The sequence below is a fragment of the Rhinolophus sinicus genome, chromosome 1 (assembly GCF_057876585.1).
Source record: "Rhinolophus sinicus isolate RSI-liver-muscle chromosome 1, RSI-T2T, whole genome shotgun sequence".
NCBI classification, from domain to species: domain Eukaryota; kingdom Metazoa; phylum Chordata; class Mammalia; order Chiroptera; family Rhinolophidae; genus Rhinolophus; species Rhinolophus sinicus.
Window position 1 is genome coordinate 200,657,716 of NC_142501.1, and position 23,883 is coordinate 200,681,598.

At 41.0% G+C, this 23,883-nt stretch overlaps 1 protein-coding gene across 2 annotated transcripts in view; it reads right to left on the reverse strand.

Moving 5' to 3' along the window:
• Positions 1-23,883, reverse strand: part of LOC109453821 (cytosolic beta-glucosidase) — a 194,761-nt gene that overhangs the window by 94,708 nt on the left and 76,170 nt on the right. Inside the window, exon 1 of one of the 2 annotated variants that reach the window (XM_019743861.3) lies at positions 6,007-6,136. The exons of the other annotated variant lie outside the window; for it this stretch is intronic. Coding sequence (XP_019599420.3) covers positions 6,007-6,064 — 58 coding nt within the window. The 5' untranslated portion in view covers positions 6,065-6,136. Of the gene's footprint in view, positions 1-6,006; positions 6,137-23,883 lie in introns of those variants that run through there. 2 annotated transcript variants of the gene reach the window in all.

A 23,883-nucleotide genomic window follows, 5' to 3' on the forward strand; every position in this document is an offset into this window, starting at 1 on the left:
ATTTAAAGAACTCTACATGCTTCTATTTGGTCAAAGAATAATGTACAAATGAAAAACAAGCAAGAGATAAAACTGGGGATGTAGTCAGAGACAAACTTACAGAGTTGTGTGGTTTTTTTATGTCATACAAGAAGTTCAGAAATCATTGTGTAGAAGACAATAAAATTGTTTAAATAATTGTTAAAATTTATTGAACACATACAGTTTGCCCAGCACTGTTCTAAGCATTTGATGTCCAGAAACAACTTTAATGTCTATAACCACCTGAGACAGGCACTATTACTACGCCTGTTTTACAAGTGAGGAAACTGAGGCATGCAAAGCTTAGAGATCTCCTGAGAAGATTGTACATCTGAAACGTCAGGGTTCAAACCTAGTCTATTTGATTTCAACGTCCGTGCTATCTCTCTAAGGAGAGAGAGAGAGAGAGAGAGAGAGAGAGACAGAGAGAGAGAGACAGAGAGACAGAGAGAGAGAGAGAGAAATGACTTGGTCAGAATTTTAAAAGACCATGCTAGAAGCAATGCGCCAGAGAGACTAGAGGAGAGTGGAACGGAGGAAAGGAGGCTTTAATAAAGCAAGGAACGGTGAGTTTCGGAACTAAGGGAAAGGTAATAGTAATGCAGAAGAGGGGTGGAGTCAAGAGGTTTAGAAGACATAAACTAAAAAAATAGTTGATTAAATAAAGGAGAGAATAAGAGGACGGGTCTAGCTGGAGCCCCATATTTCTGGCTTGGGCATTGTGTGATGGCCTGGTAATTTTTAAAGAATTCCTGAACTTTGTGCATCAGTGAACTTAGCTGGAAAGCAACTCCTACCAGATGGGCAGGCCCAGAAGGAATAGCACAGGCAATGCCTTGCCCCGCGCCCCCTGCCCCCACAGTATGTTGTCAGCACATATCCATCCAAATAAATAAATGTCTTATCGTAAGTTATGAAATCACTGGTGATAAAAAAAAAAGAGTCATGTATAAATACGTAGGACGCTATATAGGACTTATGCTCCACACAGATTATGGAAATGCACCAGATCTTTTTGTTTTCCGAGGTTAAATATATTGAGTCACATTTCGCTTTTCAAGTCATATCCATGTGCAACTATAGAAAGATAAGGGAGAAAGGGCACTGGAAGAAGAGAAAAGATGCAGACATGTTATAGCTTATCAAGATATTTGTAAGCACCTTAATGAAACCAACACCATTTATAGGATGCTCCTCTGAGGGTGAAGAAAACAAGAGGGAGCATATGCATGAAACTCTAGATGTATAGAAAAAGACTAGAAGTACATACTCAAAATTGGAAAAGACCTCTCTGGCTAGTTTTGCATTTTATTTCTTCCTTGTTTATCAGTTCTTAATGTTCTACAGTTATCTAGAATTACTTTCATAATACAAAATTTTTGTTTTTTCTAAACATATGTGATGAATATCCATTCCGTAGTAGAACATTGTCGATACAAAAGAATATACAAGCAGGGAGGCCCTTATTGATAAATAATCCGCATATATCAACAGTGATGGCAGCAGATACCTTTCAACATGGCCCACGAAGCCAACTGACGTACTGGGAAATTCAGTACCTGGAGAATCTGTGCGTTGAGAATAAAGGGAGGTAAGAAATGATGAAAAGTGCAAATGGCTTCGAGAAGCTGACCTGAGAAGCCGATGCCTAGACATGTGGTCTTTCTATAGCTTTCCTCTCATTGTCTGAATATCTCACTTTATCTTGTTATACTGTCTGAAATTCCATCAATTCTATGTTATCTAATCCTATTTCTAAAAAGCATAGGAGTAGAAAATTTCCAGAGGTTAGATGTGTTAGAGGTGATGAAGAGGATGATACTGGTAAGAAAAAGAAGGGGAAACTCATACCTCCTGGATTATGAGGCACTTCCATATATTAACACATGTTAATAAAGACTTCCAGTTCAAGATTGGGAATGGAATATACATATTTAAGCCCTTTCCCTCTCACAACCCCACTGAAGTGACAGTAAATCCTTTTACAAAGGAATCTACAGCAGACCTGAAAACAAATAAACAAAGAAATCGGATACCACATTTATTGAAGTATTTCTAGATAACTGAAAGAAAACAGGACTGAATTGTCTGAGAAACTAGAATGAAAACTTACAATATAAACTCACACACTAAAGATGGCTGGTCAGGATTTAGGGGCGTTCTCTAGAGAATCTGTGGGTCAACCAAGGCAGAGAGTGGCAGAGCAGGTCTCAGAGCAATCTTTACGGAATGAAATGGTTATCTGTCAACAGACGCCAATCTCATGTACACCCACTGTGTACGGTTGGCATCCAATTGGTCAGTATATCAGCTGATGAATATTTGAATATCATCCCTGAGTAAGTCCATTCTCTTCTAATAATGCCCACATAATTTCATGGTGCAATCAAAAAAGAAGGCAATTATTGAGATCTGTGTGGCTCTCAAATTTGAAACCGGGGGAAAGAAATAAGGGTGGTTTCTGTCACATCAATGTTGAAGCAATGAGAACTTTCACGGAATAATGCTTCTTTCTTTTTCCTTCCACACCAAGAAACGAATGGCCGTGCTTTAAGTCTGTTTCCCCTCCTTCTATCTTAGGTGGTCCAGGCAAAGAGCAGGTCTATCTGGTGGGTCCTATTCTAGAAGCCAACCAAGGGCAGCCAGGACATCAAGCCCCACACTGGGATATTTAATCCAAGTGGTTTAGCAAAAGATAGGAACCAAGACGCATGGCCAAAATTGGTTGAATGGAGAAAGCAAGTAGGAAGTGGTCTAAAGCAATATGGAACCTATGCTGACACCTACTGCAGGTTGATGACACGTGCCTGTAGTTCAGATTTATGGGGACCAGTTGAGTTGTTGAAGGGCACCAGAGAAGAAACAGCCTGGAGAGGTTCACCACAAACTGGACCTAAAATCAACGAATGCAGCCACCATGTTTATTCTCCCGTTTTTCTTTTTCTTCTTTCTTTCTTTTTTAGGTGCAAAATTAACCCCAACTATCTTAATAATAAGAGTCCACCTTTGACACACCAAGGTAAACAGGTGGCCAAAATTTGAGGCCAGCCCCAATTTCTGCCAACACAAAGCCAAAGTCAAAGTTAAATCACAAGCCAGACATTGTTCGGTACCCAGGGCAGTACCGGGTTGGATAACGGAATTCATGAAACTGAGGACTCTGCCTCTTGAAGCACCACAGACTCAGATCCCACCAGGAAGCAGTAGCGGACTTTGTGTAGGATTTGTGGGATTTTACAGAGCGTGTTGACCCCTTAAGAGCCTTCCCTGAAATCACAGGGACTTATAAGTTCATAAAAGCGGTAGGATTGGGTCCCAAATGTCATTTCCATAGCCCTCCGTGGCTTACCGAAGGACTGAACAAAATGCCACTGTGCTACGTGCTGTGTGTGCCTCCCACTTCCTCCAGCCAGCAAGAGAGCCAGAGTCAGCTGCACGAAGCGTTCAACATCCTGGGAATCGGTCTGTACTTTGAAATACGGCATGAGACTCACTTCCGTGCACATGATGAGTGCTGGCACTTTCTTCACCTGTCTCCTCATCTAACAAATACATGTGTACAGGTTTTACGGTGTTCTTTACAACGCACCTAAAACACATAATTTTCCTCCTGCTTAGACCACTTGTTTATTTTCTTTTTCATTTTTTCGATTTATAGTGTGCTTTCCTCCAAAAGGCTCCAGGCACCACGCCGTCAACTCTTATATAATCAACATTACATTAAATTCACCTTAAAAACCACACACGGGGAAGTCACCAGAGTGGAAATGGAAGGAACAGGCACGTGGACAGAAAGAAGGAAGAGCCGTGGGTCTGGTGGAATATGCAACCGAGCAGTCAGGACGGGAGGAGCCCCAGTGATCGAAGCTGTGTCGTGCCCCTGTCAATCATCCCCACCTGCAAAGACCCTGACAGTGACTTCTGTGCCAAGTAACAGAGCCACGATATCTCCCTCTCCATGCAGGGGTGAGGTGTGGGTGTGCAGGGGCGTGGGGAGATGGTGGAGGATGCTGGTTATCAGGCAGGACTCTGGAGAGGGTATCTGAAAACAAAGATACCTACACAGGCACATGTGTTTTGAAAATCAGTGGGAAGAGACACAAGGTAACGTTTATAACAAATCGCCAAAATGTTAGATTTTTTTTTCTGTTTTTAACAAATAGTTCATGCTCAGTTCTGCTGAGTGCCTCTGACTTCCAAAGGCTGTGCAGTCTTTCAGAGGCCAAGGCAGCCCAACAGTTCAAAGATTCTCAAAATCAGAAAATGACAGGGTGACCTCAGCTTTTAAATCCCAGGCCACATTGATTTAACAAAGTCACAGGATGATGGCCGTGCCGCGGTGAAAGGGGTACACAGTCACTCTCCCTGCTGCAGCTGGTAAAATAAGAAAGGGGGGAGTGTATTGTAATTTGCAGGCAGAAATGACTGTTCCCACTACATGGAGCAGACGATGTAATTCCTGTCAGTACAGAGTAGGAGAGACTCCAGCCAGGAGGGAGAGAAACAATAATAATCCTATTATTATTATTACCAGGAGGAGTAGTTAGTACTAGCAGTAGTAGAATTAGTAACAGCATTATTGTAGTTGTTTTATTTAATGGGTACTCTGTGCCAGGAATTCTAGTGCTCCCGTTACATATACTAACTGGTTTACTCCCCACATCAAGCCTACAAAGAGGGAATGACCATTTTCCTAATTTTACAAATAAGGAAACTAAGACTCCAATAAATTGTGTGCCCCAAGTCACTCAGCTAATTAAAGGCTTGAACTGACATTGAGATCCAGCACACGAGGAGAGGTAAGGGGTGGCAAACAAGCCAGCACAGAAGTCCCTGTGTGAGTTGACAGAAAACAGTCACTGGGATCCAGGCCCCCACCCTGAAAGCTGTTGACAGAGAGTCAACAGCATAAGAGCCCCTTTGAGGCCACAAAGAAAGACCTTAAAATAAGGCTGCGGCAAGTTGGTGCAGAAAAGCATGGGATAAACTGCCTCCAGAAGACAGAAGAGGCGCAGCACCACTGAGCCCCTGTGAAGAGAGGAGCTCCTTCCATGGTTATCCCAAGGCCTGAGGCGGGGGGCCTGGACATTGGTACCTGAAACCCATTGTCTTGTCTTGTAGGACAGATTGCGTATTCATGCCATGTTAACCGTAGTGTTTCATAGTGAGTCGTTTTTAGTGATCCTTTCGTGATCCTCCTAAATACACATGCCATGCATTGAGCACTTACTAAGCCCCAAGCACCTAATATACATCATCGTACGTAAACCTCACAGTGATATTATAAGGTGGGTACCATAATCACCGCCAATTACGGATGAGAAGGCACAGAGAAGTTGAGTAACTTGCCTAAAGTCCCACAGAGCTGGTAAAAAGTAGAGATAGACCCCAAGCATAGGGAGTCTGGCTGCACAGCCCATTGTCATAGTTGCCATGCTATGCTCCTTCTAGAAGCTGATTCTATTCACTCCACTCCAGCTCTCTACCCCTCTCTGCGAACCCCTCTCTGATCTGCCTGACCTCTCTTCTGAGAAGGAAACTAGCCAAGGTGGTCTCTCTTGTTTTCATTCCTAGAGGGCCAGCTTATTTAGTCAACCAATATTTTTCAAGCCAATAGGGAAAAAATATATATATATATATATTTTGGTGTGGGCCACAAATGTAGTGAAGAAACCAATGACCAATGCCAAAAGCAGTTGGTCCAATGGAGACTGATGTCTCAGGTCAGCTTGGTCTGGCCAGAAGTACAGCTTACAGCTGCAGGTTGGCCTTCAACCCTCACCACCATCAATTATCCTTGTGCCCACGGGAAGGGTCACAGAATATGAACCTCTTCTCTGTGAAAAGTGAGACAGTTTCATTTATACAGTTACAGACTCTGCAAACCTTTTCCTTCTTTTCTTTTTGCTGCTTCACCCCCACCCTCCAGAACCCACTAGAAGTAATCCATCCTGGCCCCAGTGAAGGGCAACGAGTTTCTCCTACCTTCCACTTGATAAGCTGCGGTGGATGCCCCCCATCCAAACCCCTCAGGGAAAGCCATGGTTTCAGGAAGACGGCTGGCGGACTGGAACACTCAGCCAGCAGCTCACGCCCTTTGGTCGAGCCTGGCAACTGTGCAAACAATAAGGGAACTCTCACCCCTGACCAGAGTCTCAGAATGCAATTGTATTTGCAAACAAGAAGGGAGTGGTATTAAAGGATCCCTCTTGACTGGCTACCTCCTTGATAGGAATCCAAGACACTTTGTACCAGGAGCCTTTCTCCTTTCTCCCTGGGCACTGCCTGATAACAGACCAGCCTGGGGGCTGACTGAGTCCCTGCTTTGGCAGGGCAGCCATTCCTCTGATCCTTTCCCTTTTCATGAAATGCATGGACATGGTTTGCAGAAGTCACATAATCCTTGTAGAATTTTCCCTTTTACAATTCTTACCAATTCCTACGCCCCATTCCTTAGAGGTAACTATTTTCAACGGTTTCTTCTGGAACAGTAGCCCTCCCCTTATCTGAGGGGAAGATGTGCCAAGACCCCCCAAGTAGATGCCTGAAACCCTGGACGCTACCAAACCTTATAAATACAATGTTCTTTTCCTTTATGTACATACCCTATGATAAAGTTTAATTAATAAATTAGACACAGTAAGAGATTAACAATAGCAAAATAGAACAATTATAACAATATACTCTAACAAAAGTTAGGTGAATATGATCTCTCTGTTTCAGAATATCTTACTGTACTGTACTCACCCTTCTTGTGATGGAGATGACACAGTGTCTAGGTGATGAGACAAAGTGAGGTGAGTGATGCAATCAGTGTGACATTAGCATTAAGCTACTCTTGCACTTTGGGGCCATTGTTAAGTAAAAGAAGGGTTACATGCACCCAAGCAGTGTGATACTACAATAGTCAACCTGGTAACTAGCTAAAGGCAGGGAGCATCTACAGCTTGGGGACACTGGACAAAGGATTGATTTATGTCCAGGGGGAGGAGCCTGATGTCAGGAGATTTCATCACCTACTCAGGAAGGTGCATCATTTTAAACTTATGAATTCTTTATTTCTGGAATTTTTCACTTAATATTTTCAGACCATGGTTGATCACTGGGAACTGAAATCTCAGAAAAGGAATCAATGGATAAGCGACAAACACTGAATTTACTTCCATGTAGTTTAAAAAACAGGCTGATATAGTGCTTCTTATTTTTTTTATTTTAGATAATGACTATTGAATAAAGAATGGAAGATCCTAGCATGTGTTCGTGTGCGCTTTCTCTCTTTCTCTCATCCACCCAAAAGGTAAGATGACCTTGCAGTTAAATGTTTTATATTTACATTTACTATAAATATATATGGTTCAAAACTGAGCCATGTAGTATACCATGCTTCCATGCAACTTTTTGTTTTCTCTGGGGTTAATCAACTGTCTGGTTTCTATATTTAATTTTTCTATACCTATAAAACTAATTCATCCCCAAACACTCTAACAGAACTATAAATCTCCAAGTTGTTCAAACACCTCTGTTTTCTGGCTCCATTCTGCACTGTTTTGCAGGCAGCCACAAAGCTAACTATATAATCTGCTACCTCCTTCCCCTGTCTCCTGGGCTTTCTCCCTCTTTCTGTCTTCTCCCCGTTTAGAGAAGCAAATCCTCGAGTAACTTTCTGATAAAAGGGACATGAAAGGTACATTTTCTGAAACGCTGTAGTTCTAGAACTGTCTTCATTCTAACATCACACTTGATATGTAATGAAGGTATTATGGGATTTTATGATGGAAATAATTTTCACTCAGAATTTTTAAAGCATTGGTGCATGGGTTTCTAGCTTGCGGTGTGGCTATTGAGAAGACTGATGAGAATCCAGATCCTTATCTCTTATACGGAACATGTTTTGTGTCCCAGCTCATGCTCCCTGCTTCCCAAGCTTCTATTTCTGAAATTTCACAACCACATCCCTTGATGTGGGGCTTTTGATCCATTGTGCCAGGTGCTCAGTGTGTGTTCCATAATAATGCAAAATGGTGGGAAATGGGGTGAGGGGTACACGAGAGCTCACTGTACTATCTTTGCAACATTTCCGTACATCTAAAATTGAACCAAAATTAAAAGATTTTTTTTAATGCCCGTGGAGACAGGAGTCAGGCAAAATCAAAGTGAGGAAAGTGACTTTTTCAGTTCCCCCAAGCCAGCCCTAAATCATCTCACACTGTATAACAACAGGAACATGATTGCAACGAGGTATAACGAGGTTGAAATCCTTCCCTCTCCAGTTTCCCTAACCCTAAGGAGAAGTTAAATATACAAGGGAGTTAGGGAAGGCATTTAAACATATACGTTTGGTGAAATAAACATGAAAAATACAGGGTGTACTATTAAATTGAGTCCCTACAGTCATTCAGGTCCAAAGCAATCCTCATAAATTGAATGAAAAAAATAAATATTAATATATTTTTCATTATGAGACACTAGATGGCAGTATTGCAATTTTTTTAGGCTTACAAGTTGATGTATAAAGTGTTATGAAAATTTACTTATCCCACCAGCGGCCTCCTACCCCAACAACCCCTAGCTAATTGCTACTGTTCTTCTAGTGGTTTTCTCCAGAAAGTACAATCTACCTTCTCGGCGCTCTACATTCTCTGAAGTTGTTTGACCGCATATGGCAGAATTTAATTTTTCTCAGCTCTGATAGGATTCTCAAACGTTTTGTATGAGGAACTCTTTACAGTCTTAAAATTAATTGAGGTCCTTAAAGAGCTTTTTAAAATATGGGTTTATTTATCAATATTTACTCAAAATTAAAACTGAGATTTAAAAAGTATATATTTACCGATGACTTCATTCGAAATAAAATAGCAATAAAATGCCACGTGAAAACAAATAACATATTTTATAAAAAATAATCATATAATCCAAAACAAACAAACAAAAATACTGAGAAGAGTTTTACATTTTTGCAAATCTCTTTGATGCCTGACCTACGAGAAGGCAGCTGGATGTTCATGTCTGCTCCCTATTTGACCCGTTGCCTCTAGAAAACTCCACTGTACACACAGAAAAGAACAAGAGATGAGAGTGAAAAGGACAAATTATGTCTTCAGATCATTACAGAAATAGTTTTGACCTTCTAGATCCCCAATAGGGTCTCGAGGACCCCAGGGGAACCTTAGTTCTCCTGGCACTCTCTCCCTCCTTCCAGTACCTTCCATAGCTACCCACAATCCCTCTGTCATCTTCTCACCTTTCAGAGAGCTCACCCACTAACATTCCCTGCACAAAAGTCCTGACGGCTGTAAGGTATATGAATTTGTAGCCACAATGTTGCGGGGGAAATTATTTATTTTCTTTATAAAAAAGAATTCTGATTTCATGGCCCTATCTAGCAAGGGTGGCTGGTAATTTAATTTGTTGTTCTCTGAGTCCCCTCCATTCTATTCTAAGACCATGCGAAAATGTAGGTCTATTGAAGACATTTTAAAAAAAAATGCCTGATGTTGTCATTGTCTCAACTCCCAGTTTGGGTCCACACTGGTGAATGCTAAGACGTCCACTCTCTAATCTTCAACCTGCCATGGTCCCTTCACATCCACTGACTTTGCTTTGGAAGCACAAGGGACCCTCTAAGGGTATAAATCCTAGGCCTTCAGTGCAACTCCCTCCTCAAACCCACACAGTAACTTCTTTGAGATTCTGCCACCTTTCCAGGGCACTGCCTCAGAACCGCACACCAAACTGCCATTCATCAGAGCCACCAACCTCTGCCCACTTTCCAGGCTGGAGGGAAATACAAGTTACTTGCATTATGGTTTTGGCTACAAGTGTGCTCTCTCTAAAAGTCCTGGGAGTGCTAAGAGACTATAAATACACTGTTCTCTGGGGTAAAAAATATATCTTGCAGAAGCTTTTCTTTGTTAACTGCAAAACAAGCTGTTATTCAAAAAGGATTCAGCCCCATTAGTCACGACTGACCCTCCCAATGTGAAATGCCGAGATTCAAAAACCCTGGCATTTAAAATGTTCCTGTGTACCTATGTCAGGAGAACAGTACGGTTCTAAAGAAGCATTTTTCTGTCTGCAGCAAAGACAGAAAAGAGCCAAGTCCTGTTTCCTTTTCCATCTGGGCACACAATGAGACCGCATTTGTCAGCCTGCTTGCAGTTAGATGTGGCCATATGACTGAGCCCTGGCCAGTAGAATGTGGGCAGAAATAATGCACACCACTTCCAGGCGAGGTCGATGAAATCTGCCCACACAGTCATTTGTGTTTCATCCATATGTCATCATACCCCTTTCATCCACCGACTAGATACAGATACGCCATTGGAACACTCTTGAGGCCCTAGGGACTCCTTTGATGGATGGAGACTGTTTCCCATATCACCTCATGGAGCAGTGCCCGGTATAGACCCCAGAAGCAAGCCACTTCCGACAATGGTATGAATGAGAAATACATGTTTACTTGGCTAAACCACTGAGATTAAGGAGTTGCTGATAAAGATTCTCTGTGAATAATGACCATGTTTTTTTTTTAAAAAAGAAAGAAACCCAAGGGAAAAATTTAATGATTTCAAAGAACCTTTTAATAGCAGTGGAGCCTCTTTGGTGATATCATGTCACTGGAGAGAAAAGAAAGTAAAAGAGAAAGTGAAGGAGGGCCAGGAGGGGTGAGGCACCCCAAAGGGCCAAGCCACCCATGGTTGGTTTTGCAACGGATTTTTCATCCTGATTTTCTTCACTTGCTAAGAAGACCTGGGCAAACCTTGAGCGAGGATGCACGTTTTAAAAAGTACTTTCCAAACAGGGCCCTGGACTCCTGAGAGCCATCCAATTGTTTTTAATATTGGAGTAATTCTAATTGCAATTGTAAATTTACTTCCTATCAGGTCTCCCAGGCTATCTAAGAAGTCCATTTTATTGCTTTAGCCTGAATTATATAAACTCATTGTGGTAATACCAGCTTCCCATGCATGAAAATGCAAAAATTAATTCATTATAACAATGCTTTTGGTTTCTTAGTAGACAGACTCTGTCAAAACATTAAGTTCAGAAAGTAAATCAATTATAAAAAGAATCTTTGATTGTGAAAAGTCTGATGACCGCATGTGTGCGTTGTGGGGGGGGTGAGGTGTGGAGCCAGGGGTACAGGTGTTTATTAATCTGGGCCACCCAGGATTCAGTCAACTCTCAGGACTCTTTCAATAGCAGATTCTGATTCCCTTTGGGTATCTGCCTTTCTCCTATGCAGCCTCTGGGCTCCTGGAGACACTGACACTGCACCCCACCCAATAACCTGCCAGCTCCAGGGATTAATTTAAGGCTATCTTCACATCTCATGCACGGGTTATAGGGATTGGATTAGAGGTGGGCTGGAAACCCAGTCAAACAATTAGACGTGAGAAAATGGAGGTAGGCTTTCTGAGAAAGGGGCTTTCTCACTCTTCGGTAGAAGCGATCTAAAGAGCCGTGCTCTTCCTGCCACACATGAATGTGGAAGTTTTCAGCAGCCATTTCATAAACACATAAATAGGACTGGCTTTGGGATGTGGAGGAAGGATGAGTGGAACTGACCCTTTGAGAACCAAGAAATTTCCTTTATGGTTTAGGCCTCTCAGGGTCAGGTTTCCTGTTACTTGCAACCCAAAGACTCATATATGGTACACATATACAGAGGGTGCCAAAGAACTGTACACACATGTTAAGAAAGGAAAAAATTGTATTAAAATTATAATACTCAATATATACCGATAACAAAACATAAATACAAGTCACGTTTGACTTCTGCAATTACAAGAGGTGCTCAAAGTGGTTACCATCAGCGTCCAGACACTTCTGATTACCACAAACTACTGCTTGAACAACGTTGATGAAAGTGTCCACTTGTATACAATTATTTGGCACCACTGCTATATATGTGTATGTACGCACGTGTGCGTGCATGTGTGTGTGTGTATATTCATATTCTATGTAGATATAGACATATATGAGCACAGATATAGACATATGAAAATGGATGTATGTTATATGCATGATTCACATGCATGCCTACATATTATAAACCCAATCCGAATAAAGGAACTTTACTGGTTATTTTTCTAACTGACTTGAATGTTGACCCATATCACCAACTCAGAAATGAAGATACATGTGAGCTAACTAATGGCAGGCTCAAGAGGGATTCAATTAGAATTATTTGCATTAATTTATGGAAGGCCATACCCTCCATAAGATTTATCATGAAAGCAATATAATGCAACAGCAGTGCATCACTCAACATTTCAAAAAGCCATGCTGCTATACAATTAAGGATTTACTATTGAGTAATTGTCAAAACACACCCAAAATGCTTTGCCTTTCAAGTTATTGACAGGGTGATACTAACGATGGCATAGAAACAATCACAAAAACCACGCGATACCACTGAAAGCTCAACCGTAGAGCTTGGAGGCTCTAAGAATAAAAGGCAGAGCCTTTAGCATGCCTTTTGGGAGCCTCCCAGCAAATACCCGCAGTGTGGTATCAGGTTCCAGTAGTAACACGTCAGGATATTATTCACAGAGCCGCTGCCAGTCCTTCTGTCTAGTTCATTTAGCCACTCCAGTCATCCTCCACCAATGCAATCTAAACTCCCCCTGTATTCCTATGGAGTCTTTGGAGAAGTGTTTACCTGAGCTGGAGTTAGGGTGCGGCAAGTAAGGCACCTAGAGCACACAATCCAAGGAGGCGCTCTGTCTCTCTCCTCGCCCCTTGTGTTAACTACCAGAAAGAGCACACTCAAGTTCAAAGGCCTAGCTACACACCGCGAACTAGTTTTATATCTAAACTGTCTGTGGCACCACACAGGTGTGCCACATGCCTCAGGACTAGACTGTCGCTAATCCACCTAAGTCCCATGAGCGTTCGAACATTTGAGAGTATGTTTGATTGTTAATCTCCCATCAGAGACTGGGTTTGGAACTGTAAAAGCATTCTCTTCCTAGGGTGAAGGAAATAATGCGTCAGAGTCCCATAATCTGGAAAGAAAGCATCAAAGAGTGGAATCGAGCCAAATAAAATGTAAAACCAGAGTGAAAAAGAACAATGTCAGTGACCATAAAAATGACTGCAGATGAACTGTATTGGGAGAGTGAGCACAGCTTTGTGTATCACATGGGACAATCTCGGAGAACCTGCCCTGACCTTTCTCTCTTGACTCCTCAAAGACCACTGCATCACCTGGACACCATTCTGGACCCTTCTCTTGTCCTCCTTCTTCCTGCCACATGCAGCCCACCTCCAAGCACTGTTGACTCCAATGCCTTGGCAGGTCTCACATATGTCTATTTACCTTCATCCCTGTGGCTTCTTCTCCATGTGCAGGCAATAGAAATCCTCTGCAAAGTTCCAAGTGGACTCCCAATTTCCAGAGTTGTTTTTTTGTTTGTTTTTTTTCCCATCCAACAGACGCCTACAGCCTGAGCCATCTTTCTACACCACACATTGTTCAGAGATTGTCCCCTGCTCCTCAAGTTCAAACTGCGTGAGCTCTACAAAGCTCACATGATCCGGTTCCTGCCTCCCTTCTATTCACATTTGCAACAGTGTTCCTCTCCTAAGCTCTTTTAACCTTTTTCAGCTTTTCAAATCTACCACGCTCCATGCTGTTTCTCAACACTGATTCTTGACAAATGATGCTTCCTCTGCCTAAAACCTTTTCTTGGCACATTTACACAATGGAGTATTACTTGGCTATAAAGAAGAATGAAATCTTACCATTTGCAACGATATGGATGGAGCAAGAGAACATTATGCTAAGTGAAATAAGTCAGTCGGAGAAAGACAAATACCATATGATCTCACTTATATGTGGAATCTTAAGAGCTAAATAAATGAGCAAAGTAAACAGAAATATTCTCAGAGATATAGAGGAAAAACTGATGGTTGCTAGAAGGGAAGGGGGTGAAAAAGAGGGGAAGGGATTAGACAGCATAAATGGTAACTACAATATTGCCACGGGGATATGAAAGACAGTTTGGGGAATATAAACAATAATGTTGTAAAGATTTCGTAGGGTGTCGGATGGCCACTGGACTTATTAGGGAGACCACTTCATGGACGGTGTGGATGCCTGACCACTGGACTGTACACCTGAAGCTGAAGCTGAATAATACTGCATGTCAACTATAATTTTATATATATAGTCATGGGATCTGGGGTACAGCATAGGGAATAGAGTCAATGGAATTGTAATATATATATATATATATATATATATATATATATATATATATATATGATGCCAGAGGGGCAATAGATTGGGGGAAGGGGGATTTCACTTTGCGAGGGGTGAAATGTCTAACTATTACATTGCTTTGTACACCTGAAACTAATAATAAAAAAAAAATAATGAAAATAAATTTTTTTAAAAGAAAGCAAGGAATACGTTGAAAGTAGTAAAGACGCTTTGGTGACAAGGATGCTCAATTATAATATATAGATTAAGAAACCTTGAAAAACAAACACTCAAAAAAACAAAAAACAGACACAAACCCAAGAGAAATTTAAACTAACAGTGAAAGAGCAATGTAACGTTTTTCACAACCTCACCATTTGATGATATAGGTAAATTATAACATCAAATTAGGAGATAAAATATTTCTCTCTGTGTCTTGCTAAAGTTGCTGTATAAAGATATACAACATGTGCATAACATCATTTCATTTTGGACAGGTAATTTTTCTCTGAATGAGACAAGTGTGTGAATATATTGTTTTGGCCCTTAAAACAAACCAACAAACAAAAAAACCTCTTCTCCTTTTATCTGGACTAAGGCTTCCTTATCTTCCATTGGCCAGCGTCAGGTTTCCTTACGCAGGACACATTCCCCCAGGACAAGTTAAGTCCCCCTTTAGCATGCTCCCATTGTACCTTGGGTGCCCCTTACTGCAACCCAGCAACTTCTTTCCAGCAGACAGTGTGGGACAGCAGGTGCCTCCTTTTTTCCTGGATTTGGGGCCTTTGGCCCGTTGTTATTCCAGTCAAGGCCCCATGCAATACATCAAACACTATGAAAATAAGTATCTGTTGTCTAGAAAAAACACACCCAGTGTTTTCCTTGACTCTAACACTCACAATACTTCTGACACCAGGGACGCGGGGTTTTTCCCATACCAATCAATCCTCTGACACCAATTGGGTGTCCTCCCATTTGATTCAGTTCTGACACTACCTAGAGTTCGTGTCAGATTCCACAAGGGAAGGGCTCAGTCCCACAAGGCTGCCCCCAGTTCACAGGCCAGTCTCAAGTCCCAGGTTATCATGTGTACTTCTGACCAACCAACTATAAATCGGGGTTCCCACTACCCCCTTCCTGTTCAATAATTTCTTAGGACAACTCACAGAACTCTAAGAAACACTTATATTTATGAGTTTACTATATAATAACGCATATGATGGAGACTATAGATGAACAGTCAGATGAAGAGATACATAGGTTGAGGTCCAGAAGGGTCCCGAATATAGGAGTTTCTGTCCCCATGGAGTTGGGTGTGCCACCCTCCCAGCTGACATGTGTTCACCAACCTGGAAATTCTCTGAACCCTGCACTTTTGGGGATTTTTATGGGGCTTCATCATGTAGGCATGATTGATTATTAACTTCACTTCCAGCCTCTCTCCCTTCGTCAGAGAATGGGGGGTGGGGCTGAAAGTTCCAAGCTTCTAGTCATGGCTTCGTCTTTCTGGTGACCAGCCCCACCCAGGAGCCCACCAAGACTCGCCTAATTAGAACAAAAGATGCTCCTGTCACCTAGGAAATGACAAAGGTTTTAGGAGCTTTGTGTCAGGAGCTCTGGGACCAGAGACCGATCACACATATATGTTTTATTACCTCAGATCAGTATAACCTTAAAAAAACACTATGAGGTCATTCATTTCTATATTCCAAGCAACATTTGCTATATTTGCTTCAATTAAATTTCAGTCTGATAATACAGTTTGAGAAGTGCTTTATGTAGTTTGTCATGGGGTTGGCCTTATATTCGTTAGGGAGGCAATCAGAAACTAGAAAAATGAGAGAAGAAACGGGGATTATTAAAGATGAGGTCTGATCCCTTCCATTTTAGTGCATTTGGATACTTTGTTAGGAAAAATACCAACATGTGTCGTCACCTCCATTTCTGGGATACTTTCCCCATTTTGCAGCTTTTGTTTTATTTCTGCCTCTGTTGTTTAGAAGCCTGGAAACTTCAGCTTAAAATAAGGACTCTATTTTATGGCATAATGGTTAGACGCACAAGGCAAATATTTAGTTTGGGTTGGGTTTTTTTTTCCCCAAACTAATTGACCCCTTAATCGATAATTGTTTTTTTAATTGGATTGCCAATGATTAAATGGCAGACATTGTTAAATTCCCCAAAATTACCTTTATTTTTCTACAATGTTAATGTATTCCATTTTGCCTCTGGTCTGTTGAGCTATGTCTATTCTAATTTTTTTTCTCATTTTCTCTTCTGGCGCTCTTTTCTGTTCGTCTCATATATATATAAATCTAAGATTCCAAAAACTCTAGTGACTGAAATTTTGTGGCAATAGAAAGGATACTTATGAAAGATCTTTTTTCCTTCGTGGCAATGATCCATATACATCCCCACTAAGAATAAAAAATTCACCAATTTATTTATTTAACAACAACAACAACAACAACAACAAAACGTCACCAATTTAAAAGAAATGTGATTCTTTATTTTACCTATCTTTTTTGATGCCTTAAGCAGAACTGTCAATTTTGCCAGGCTAAGGAAGAAAACATTTTTATTTGCAATATTCTCCACAAATATGCTCTGTATGGCTCTTGTAGTTAAAAACGCATCATCTCCTCCAAGTGTAAATATTTTCTTGGGATGAGAAATCCAATAAAACCACAGGTCCCTGCCTGGCCTTTGTGGTTGGTATAAACAAGCTCTGTTTTTAGAGCTTTCAGTCTCAAGATGTGACAGCCACAATTTTATTTTAAAGGTTATATTTTGCATTTTTAAGAAGTGTTTGTAAGATTTATTCACATGTGGTTAAATGTTTCCACATATCTGAAGTCACCTGCTAGGATCAGCCCCACTTTACATATGGGAAACCATTTATGGGAAGTGAACAATATTTTCTTTGTATCTAACCACAAGCTGGCTCAGCCTCACCTTCACAATTAACTGAGTTTCCAAAATTATTTTCCTGGCGTGCACTGTGATTCTTTTCTTCTTTCAGAAACAGAGAACAAAATTGCCTTATCCCAAGTCCTTGCTTTTCGCTTTGGAAATGTCAGCAATGCTTTCACTCTTCTGCAATGTGAAGCTGAGCTCCTGAGAAAACACGGTGCAGTATAAAGGATCTAGACTTGTTGCAGAGGCTCCTTACCTTCTCCATGTCTATTTCCATATGCACATGTATGTATTTCCTAAAACCCATCTCACTTCGGCTTCTTATTAATACATTTCTTACAAGATTTATTTGCAAAATGTGGTCATGTCGTGGTATTGAGGGTCTAATATTTATCTTCATTTCCATTTGTAGTATCACAGATGTTTGATAACGGTATACGTTATCTATCAGAAGGAAGAAGGCATTTTTCTTAAAATGAGACCACATCTGAAATAGATAAATTCTACCAACCAGCACCAGACTCTGATTCTAATCACTAATATTCTTCGAAGCAGACTGTGTGTGAATTCCACTCCACAATGCTAGAAGAGAGAAAAGATGGAGCTACGCAGGCCTGTTCTCTCTTGAGCACATCCAACAACTGTTTTGAACAGCTCCACAGAGGCATTAATAATATCACAACTGGCTGCCAATCACTTGGGGCTAAATAAAGCTAGCATTCCAGAGCCTCCTCCTGACCCTCCACTACTTGGTCTTTCTTTGTCCACTTCAGCATATCTTTTTTTAGAAAGCAGAAATGCTTGTAGTACAGCTATTCTTTGTGCCATATGGTATAGCGGTTAATTGCCCACAGCCCCTTTCCAGACATTTCTCCTCCATTTCTACAGTGGTCAAGTGGAAGCAAGACCTTCCTTCAGAATAAAAAAAAAATAAAAATAAACAAAAAATAAACACACACACAAAAAAAAAACCCACAGAGAACTAAAAAGGCCCTATTCATAGAGTTTGGAGAGGACTCTTCAGTAAGGGTCATAGTGTCTTGTGAGCTAAAAGTAAGATGAAGGCCATTTAGCAAGGCACAATCATTTATAAACAAAGAGGAGGGCCAGAGAATTGCCTGGAAAAACACTATTACAAGTCAGCAACGCCAGAATTCAAGTCCAAGTTTTTCCATTCCAAGTCCTGTCTTTCTTTCCAGCATTTTTATTCCATTTGAAGTTACAATCTATTATTATTCTAGAAAGTCAGCCACATTTCTACCTTAGTGCCCATGGAAGAGCATTTCCCAAATTTTCTTCGATATGTTTTTTAGTTTGCTAGGACATCACAGAGTTCTATATTCCTTTTTACAGGCGTTTATCTTTATTCGGTAGTTGCACTTTCCAACAGGCCTATAGCTAACAATACCCAAAAGGGTCATGAAAATTTCACTCCTGGCCAAAGAGTCTTCACCCCATGCCTTAAAAAATAATAATAATAATCTCCTTCGTTTCTCTTTCCCTCTCTCTGCCTTGCATGAAAGGAAAAATGGCAAAGGGAGGAACTCATCTGGCAATACGTATTGATATACGCTTGGCGCTGGGTTTCCTACTACTAGAATGAGGACACTGATGATAGATATGGTGGCACACCCAAAATGAATTGGTAACGTGTATTGACTAGGAAACAGTGAACCAGGTCTCCAAACCGAGAGGGAGATTCCAAGAAATTAGCATAGTTTGGACAAATATCGCTTGCCTGGATCAACATACAGCCAGGATTCTGGCACTCTCTTTTGTTGGATTGACACGACACTTAAAAAGAAAACAGAACACCAATATAGTTTTGTTTTTACTTTCCCATGATTTCAATCATTCTATAAAAAGAGACAAAGAATCTACTTGGGTTAATGCATGTAAATTAGAATAATGCTTGCCTTTAACAGGGAGGAAGAAAGTCATGCTTCCCGAAGTCAGATTGGATCAGCTCTAACACTTGAATTTGTCACTTCAGCTTGGACCTCATATTCTAAAAAACAGCCTGATTCTAGAAAACCGCACTCCAAGTTCAGGTCTGGATAAGAGAATATGGTGGGTTTTCCAAGCCAAGAATTGACAGAAGGGGTTCAGAATAGGCCTCCCTGAGAGGTGCTACTTTGGCATTTGGATTATTTTGAGCTGAAGGTAATCGAGACCCTGCAGGTTCAGGAGAAACTTCTGCTCCTCCTTTAACTACCTACAAGAATCTAAACTGGGGCCTTGCCCATAAGCAGAGTTATTACCAGAAATAACATTTTATGACCTATCTGTAGGGCAGGATAAACATCTAATTACTGCACATCTGCTCTTTTTATTGTCTTGCAAAGACCTTCCTCCCCTCTGACGCCCCAGGTGCCTTACCTCATCCTTAGTTCAGAATGTCAGATACACCTCATTTTCATTTTCTCTCTCTGAACCTCTTCTGTATATGGGGGTCTTTGACTCTCTCATGTATGTGGAGTTCCCATACATCCACGTGTAATTGAATGTATTTATTTCCTCTTGTTACTCTGTCTCATGTAGATTTAATAATTAGACCAGTTGAAAGAATGGTGAAGGGTCAAGTAAGAGGTCTTCCTCCCAGACATGACCAGTTGCCTCTTGTCTCCTTTCTCTCTTCGTAAGTACCTAATGCAAATGCAAATGAGTCGTGAATAGACTACAGATGTTTAGGGGGAGGGAGAGAGGTTGGAACAACAGGCATGTAGACATGTTATTCTTTCAATGACTGTTGGCAACATGTACAGGACTCGGGTTTGCAATCCTCAGGCCTAGGACACCTTCAACCACTTCAGTTTGTCTTAAAGCTCTTCCCACTCTTCACAGTGGAAGCAGGTATTTATGAGGGAGGGTGCAGGTCATTAAGAAGGGTAGACCAGGGATCATCCTACCCACTTGCAGGCTTAGTTCACAAGAATCCTGAAGGCCAAGAAGGCTTATTCTCTTTTTAAAGATTTAGCAACGGAGTGTTATCAAGGTTGAGTAACTTTGCTCCATCCAAAGCTAGGGAAGAGTGGCGTGAGGATTTATTTGACAATAAAACCCATTGGCTTAGCCCCACATCACGATACTAAAAGCTGCTCACCCATGTGTAAAGCAAGTGGGAAGATGTTAGCTCTTTCCTCCTAGGCAAAGAGACAAACATAGAGGCCACATCCATTCTGCCTTTCTGTGAATCTGAATCCCTAAAAGACCGCCATTTTCCACTTAGGCAAAATACAGACTCTTCAAACAAATGGTGGCTGGGAAGGAGGAGGCTGAGCTGCGCGGTGGGATTGTGTATTCATGTTGATCCATGAAAGAAAAGGCACGTGGAGTGACAGAACTCTGCCTGATTGACAGTGCAGGAGTCGCTGGACACAAAAGCCCAAGAAAGCCACCCTCCTTTTTTATCCGAAGCCCTGTTGCAAGAATCATCTTTACTTGGAGCTCTGACTTCTGACTTCTTGGACTATTTAACACCTTCATTGAAAAAGGTCTTCCCCCCAGAGACTGCTTCCTTTGTATAACAGTCTTATCCTCTTTTTCCAGAGGTAGACTTTAAACTCCTGAGTACACGAGCCCTGTCCTAAATGCCTATAAAATACATGAACTTGCACTCTGGTAGTTCTCTTACAGAAAGCAGGCAAGGACGGCAAAGCAATGAGGTTTGGCTAATGCAAATTGAAGAAGAAGAAAAAAAGCTGCTGCTTTTCCCAGCTTTTCAAACTCTGCCACATGTTTTCAAATCCAGTTCCATGAATCACTTCAGTCCTTCTCTTTCTCATCTTGATGCCTCCCTTTATCTTTTTAAAACCATAAATTAGATAGACAATCCCTCACAAGTGGCTCAAATGCATCCCATCAGCAAAATTTAATTTTCTGTTGGTGGACAAGTGCAGAGCCTAAGACCTCAAGATTTGTGGCCTGTTCATGATGCATATAAGTCGCTGCAGGAAAAGAGCTCAACAAGCTGGACCCGATGCCCGAGGCAAGTATCACATCAGTGGGTGGATGGACCTATCGATGTAATGATGTAAAGAGAAAGCAAAGAAAGGGATTGCGCTGGTGTTTCTTATTTATGATCAGACAGTTTCTTAGAAGTTATTGCGTTGCCTTATTTTATACGTGAGGAACTGAAGACACTTGCTCACGGCTGCTAGATCAATGGGCGTTGACCCCGTAACTCATTGCCTTCTGCTTTGTATCGCAGCTCAAACTTCTGGGTCAGCTAGAGGGGCTCATAAAAGGATCAGGATGCTACAAAGATCATCTTAACAGTCACTGGGAAACCTGTAAATTTGAATTGTTACTTTCAAATATATCACTGTATAGATTTATATTGTGATTGCCATTACCAAGCATTGTTAGGGATATCCGCTCAAGTCCAGAAGTAATTCTCTTGTCTTGAAAATGCTGTCTCTTTTGCGTTTCTATTAACCAACCCCCCTAAAACCTCTTGCTCTTGGAAAAACAGTAAGGTGTGATGGTTACGAATTTACATACATATCCCCTATTCCATGAGTTCAAATCCAGGCTCTGTCACTTAGTAGTTGCAAGTACTTGGGGGCAAATTATGCTTCAATTTCCTTATCTACAAAATGGAAATGTTACCTATTTTCGATAGTTGTCATGATCAATTTATCTCATTCACAGGGACTACTTAGAACTGTGCCTGATATAGAATAAGCATTAATGTGAGCTATTACCATTCACGCTCAACAGACATCTCCAGAGTTTTATCAATTTCTTTGTGGGAAGAAGAACAAGACGATGGTCTAAAAAAGAAAACACAGAAAAATAAAATGGCAGGGCCTACCATGAGGGTACTCAGAAAATTGTAGCTCTGGACTCAGAAGATGTGAATGTACCGTGTAAGAACAGGATGGCTTAGGAACATTTCCTAAAATCTGTTTCTCAAGGTTCATCTCCATGATTGTTTAAGGATTATATTAGTCCTGAACTGAAACCTGTGATAAACTGAGAAACATGATGCAAAACAAGTCAGTTTGGTTATTTGTCTTAGTGTTGATTTTTACCCAAATTATTCTGAAAATAATTCTTACTCGAGTCTGCTATAAACTAATTCTATGTATACTTCCAACTTCTTAAAGCACAGTTTTGATCATGTCTCTCCATCGGTGGTTCCTACAAGTAAAATAAAACTTGTTCACAGACTGAATATTTATTTATTCCTTCTCCAGTGCTATCCTGCCATGTGGAATGCTTCCCTCTCTCCATCGCCATCTGCACAATTCTTAATCCTCCTCCAAGGTTCAAATGACACTCCTATGAGAGCTCACATAATTCCCCTAGAGTCGACGTTATTTTCTTCCTTCTCTGAACTATGCCAGTGCCTTATTTACAATGTCGTGGGGAATCAAAGCTCATCTGGCATGCCACCGCATGCCAACAGCCATGGCAAATGATTTGCTCTTCTTCAAATCAACTCTGCTTTTCTCTCCTGAGAATATGTGTGCATGCTGGCTCTGCAATCTGAGGTGCCCTCCACCCTCTCATTCACTTAGTGGACTTCCAATCCTGTAAACCTTCATCCAAGTGCTACCTTGTCAGCAAGGACTCCCCCATGCAGAGTTAGGTAAACCCTTTCTACCACCTCATAGCACCTAACAGTCTCTCAGCACTTCAAAAAGCCGTAGAATATATGGTATTTGACAGCCCTGTGTTTGAATCCTATCTCTAAGTGTCACCAATCACTGTGATACTTTGGTTCAATCAGTTAAACCTTCTCTAAATTCCAGTGTCTTCCACCAAAAATAAAGAAAGTTTGCAAAAAAAGAGAGACTATTAATTTTGGGGAGAAACTACTACAATAACTTAGAAAGTCTTGAGAATTTGCAGCATTGTGAATAGAGCGCATGACACATTTAGGGAATAAGTCATAAATATTCTCGCATAACTCTGTGTTAACTCACAATTTTTTAACTGAGGTTACCTTTGTACCATGAACCCCTAGGAGGCAGCTATCATGGAGCATACGTCTTAGAGCCTGACAAACACCTGTTTTTGAATACCAACTGTGTTACATATGAGCTGTGGGTCACTGAGCAAGATCCTTCATCTCCTTATGCCTCAATTTCACTACCTGTAAAATGCAGGTAATATTAACCATGTGGGAGGGGTGCTGTAAGGATCCAATGAGTATAAATAAAAAGTACAGACAAAAATACAGGACATAGTAACTTCTCAACATATGACAGTTATTACACCAGTAGCTAAATATAGACATAGGAGATGCTATGTCTTTCCTGAATGAAGAAATGGGTCGATTATAACATACCATACAGATATCAATTAGTATGACTATTGATTCAATGAGGTTATTTCTGCTCTAAGATTCAGTTCTCAGCTTCGTTGGTCAGGAAATCTGATTTCGTCATTTACTCCAATCCCAGTTAATTGAGCTCCAGGATTCAGATAAGAGATTCCATCGTTTTGTTGTTGTTGTTGTTAAGTGACAGAAAATATACCTGACCAATAGTCAAAATTTATTTGTATGGAACAAATTAATGCATCTACTTGTCCATCAGCAGGCCCCTTAGGAGTCAAAACAAACAATGTTGCATCTTACATTCTTTGGAGATTTGTTGTCCTAAGTACACTTTCCAGTCCCTACAATCAACCAAGATATTTGTTGAAGGCATAAAGTTTGGCATCTGTAAAGCAAGAGCTTTGGACTAACTATTCTTTAAGGTTCCTTCTAGGATGCACCTTGCTGG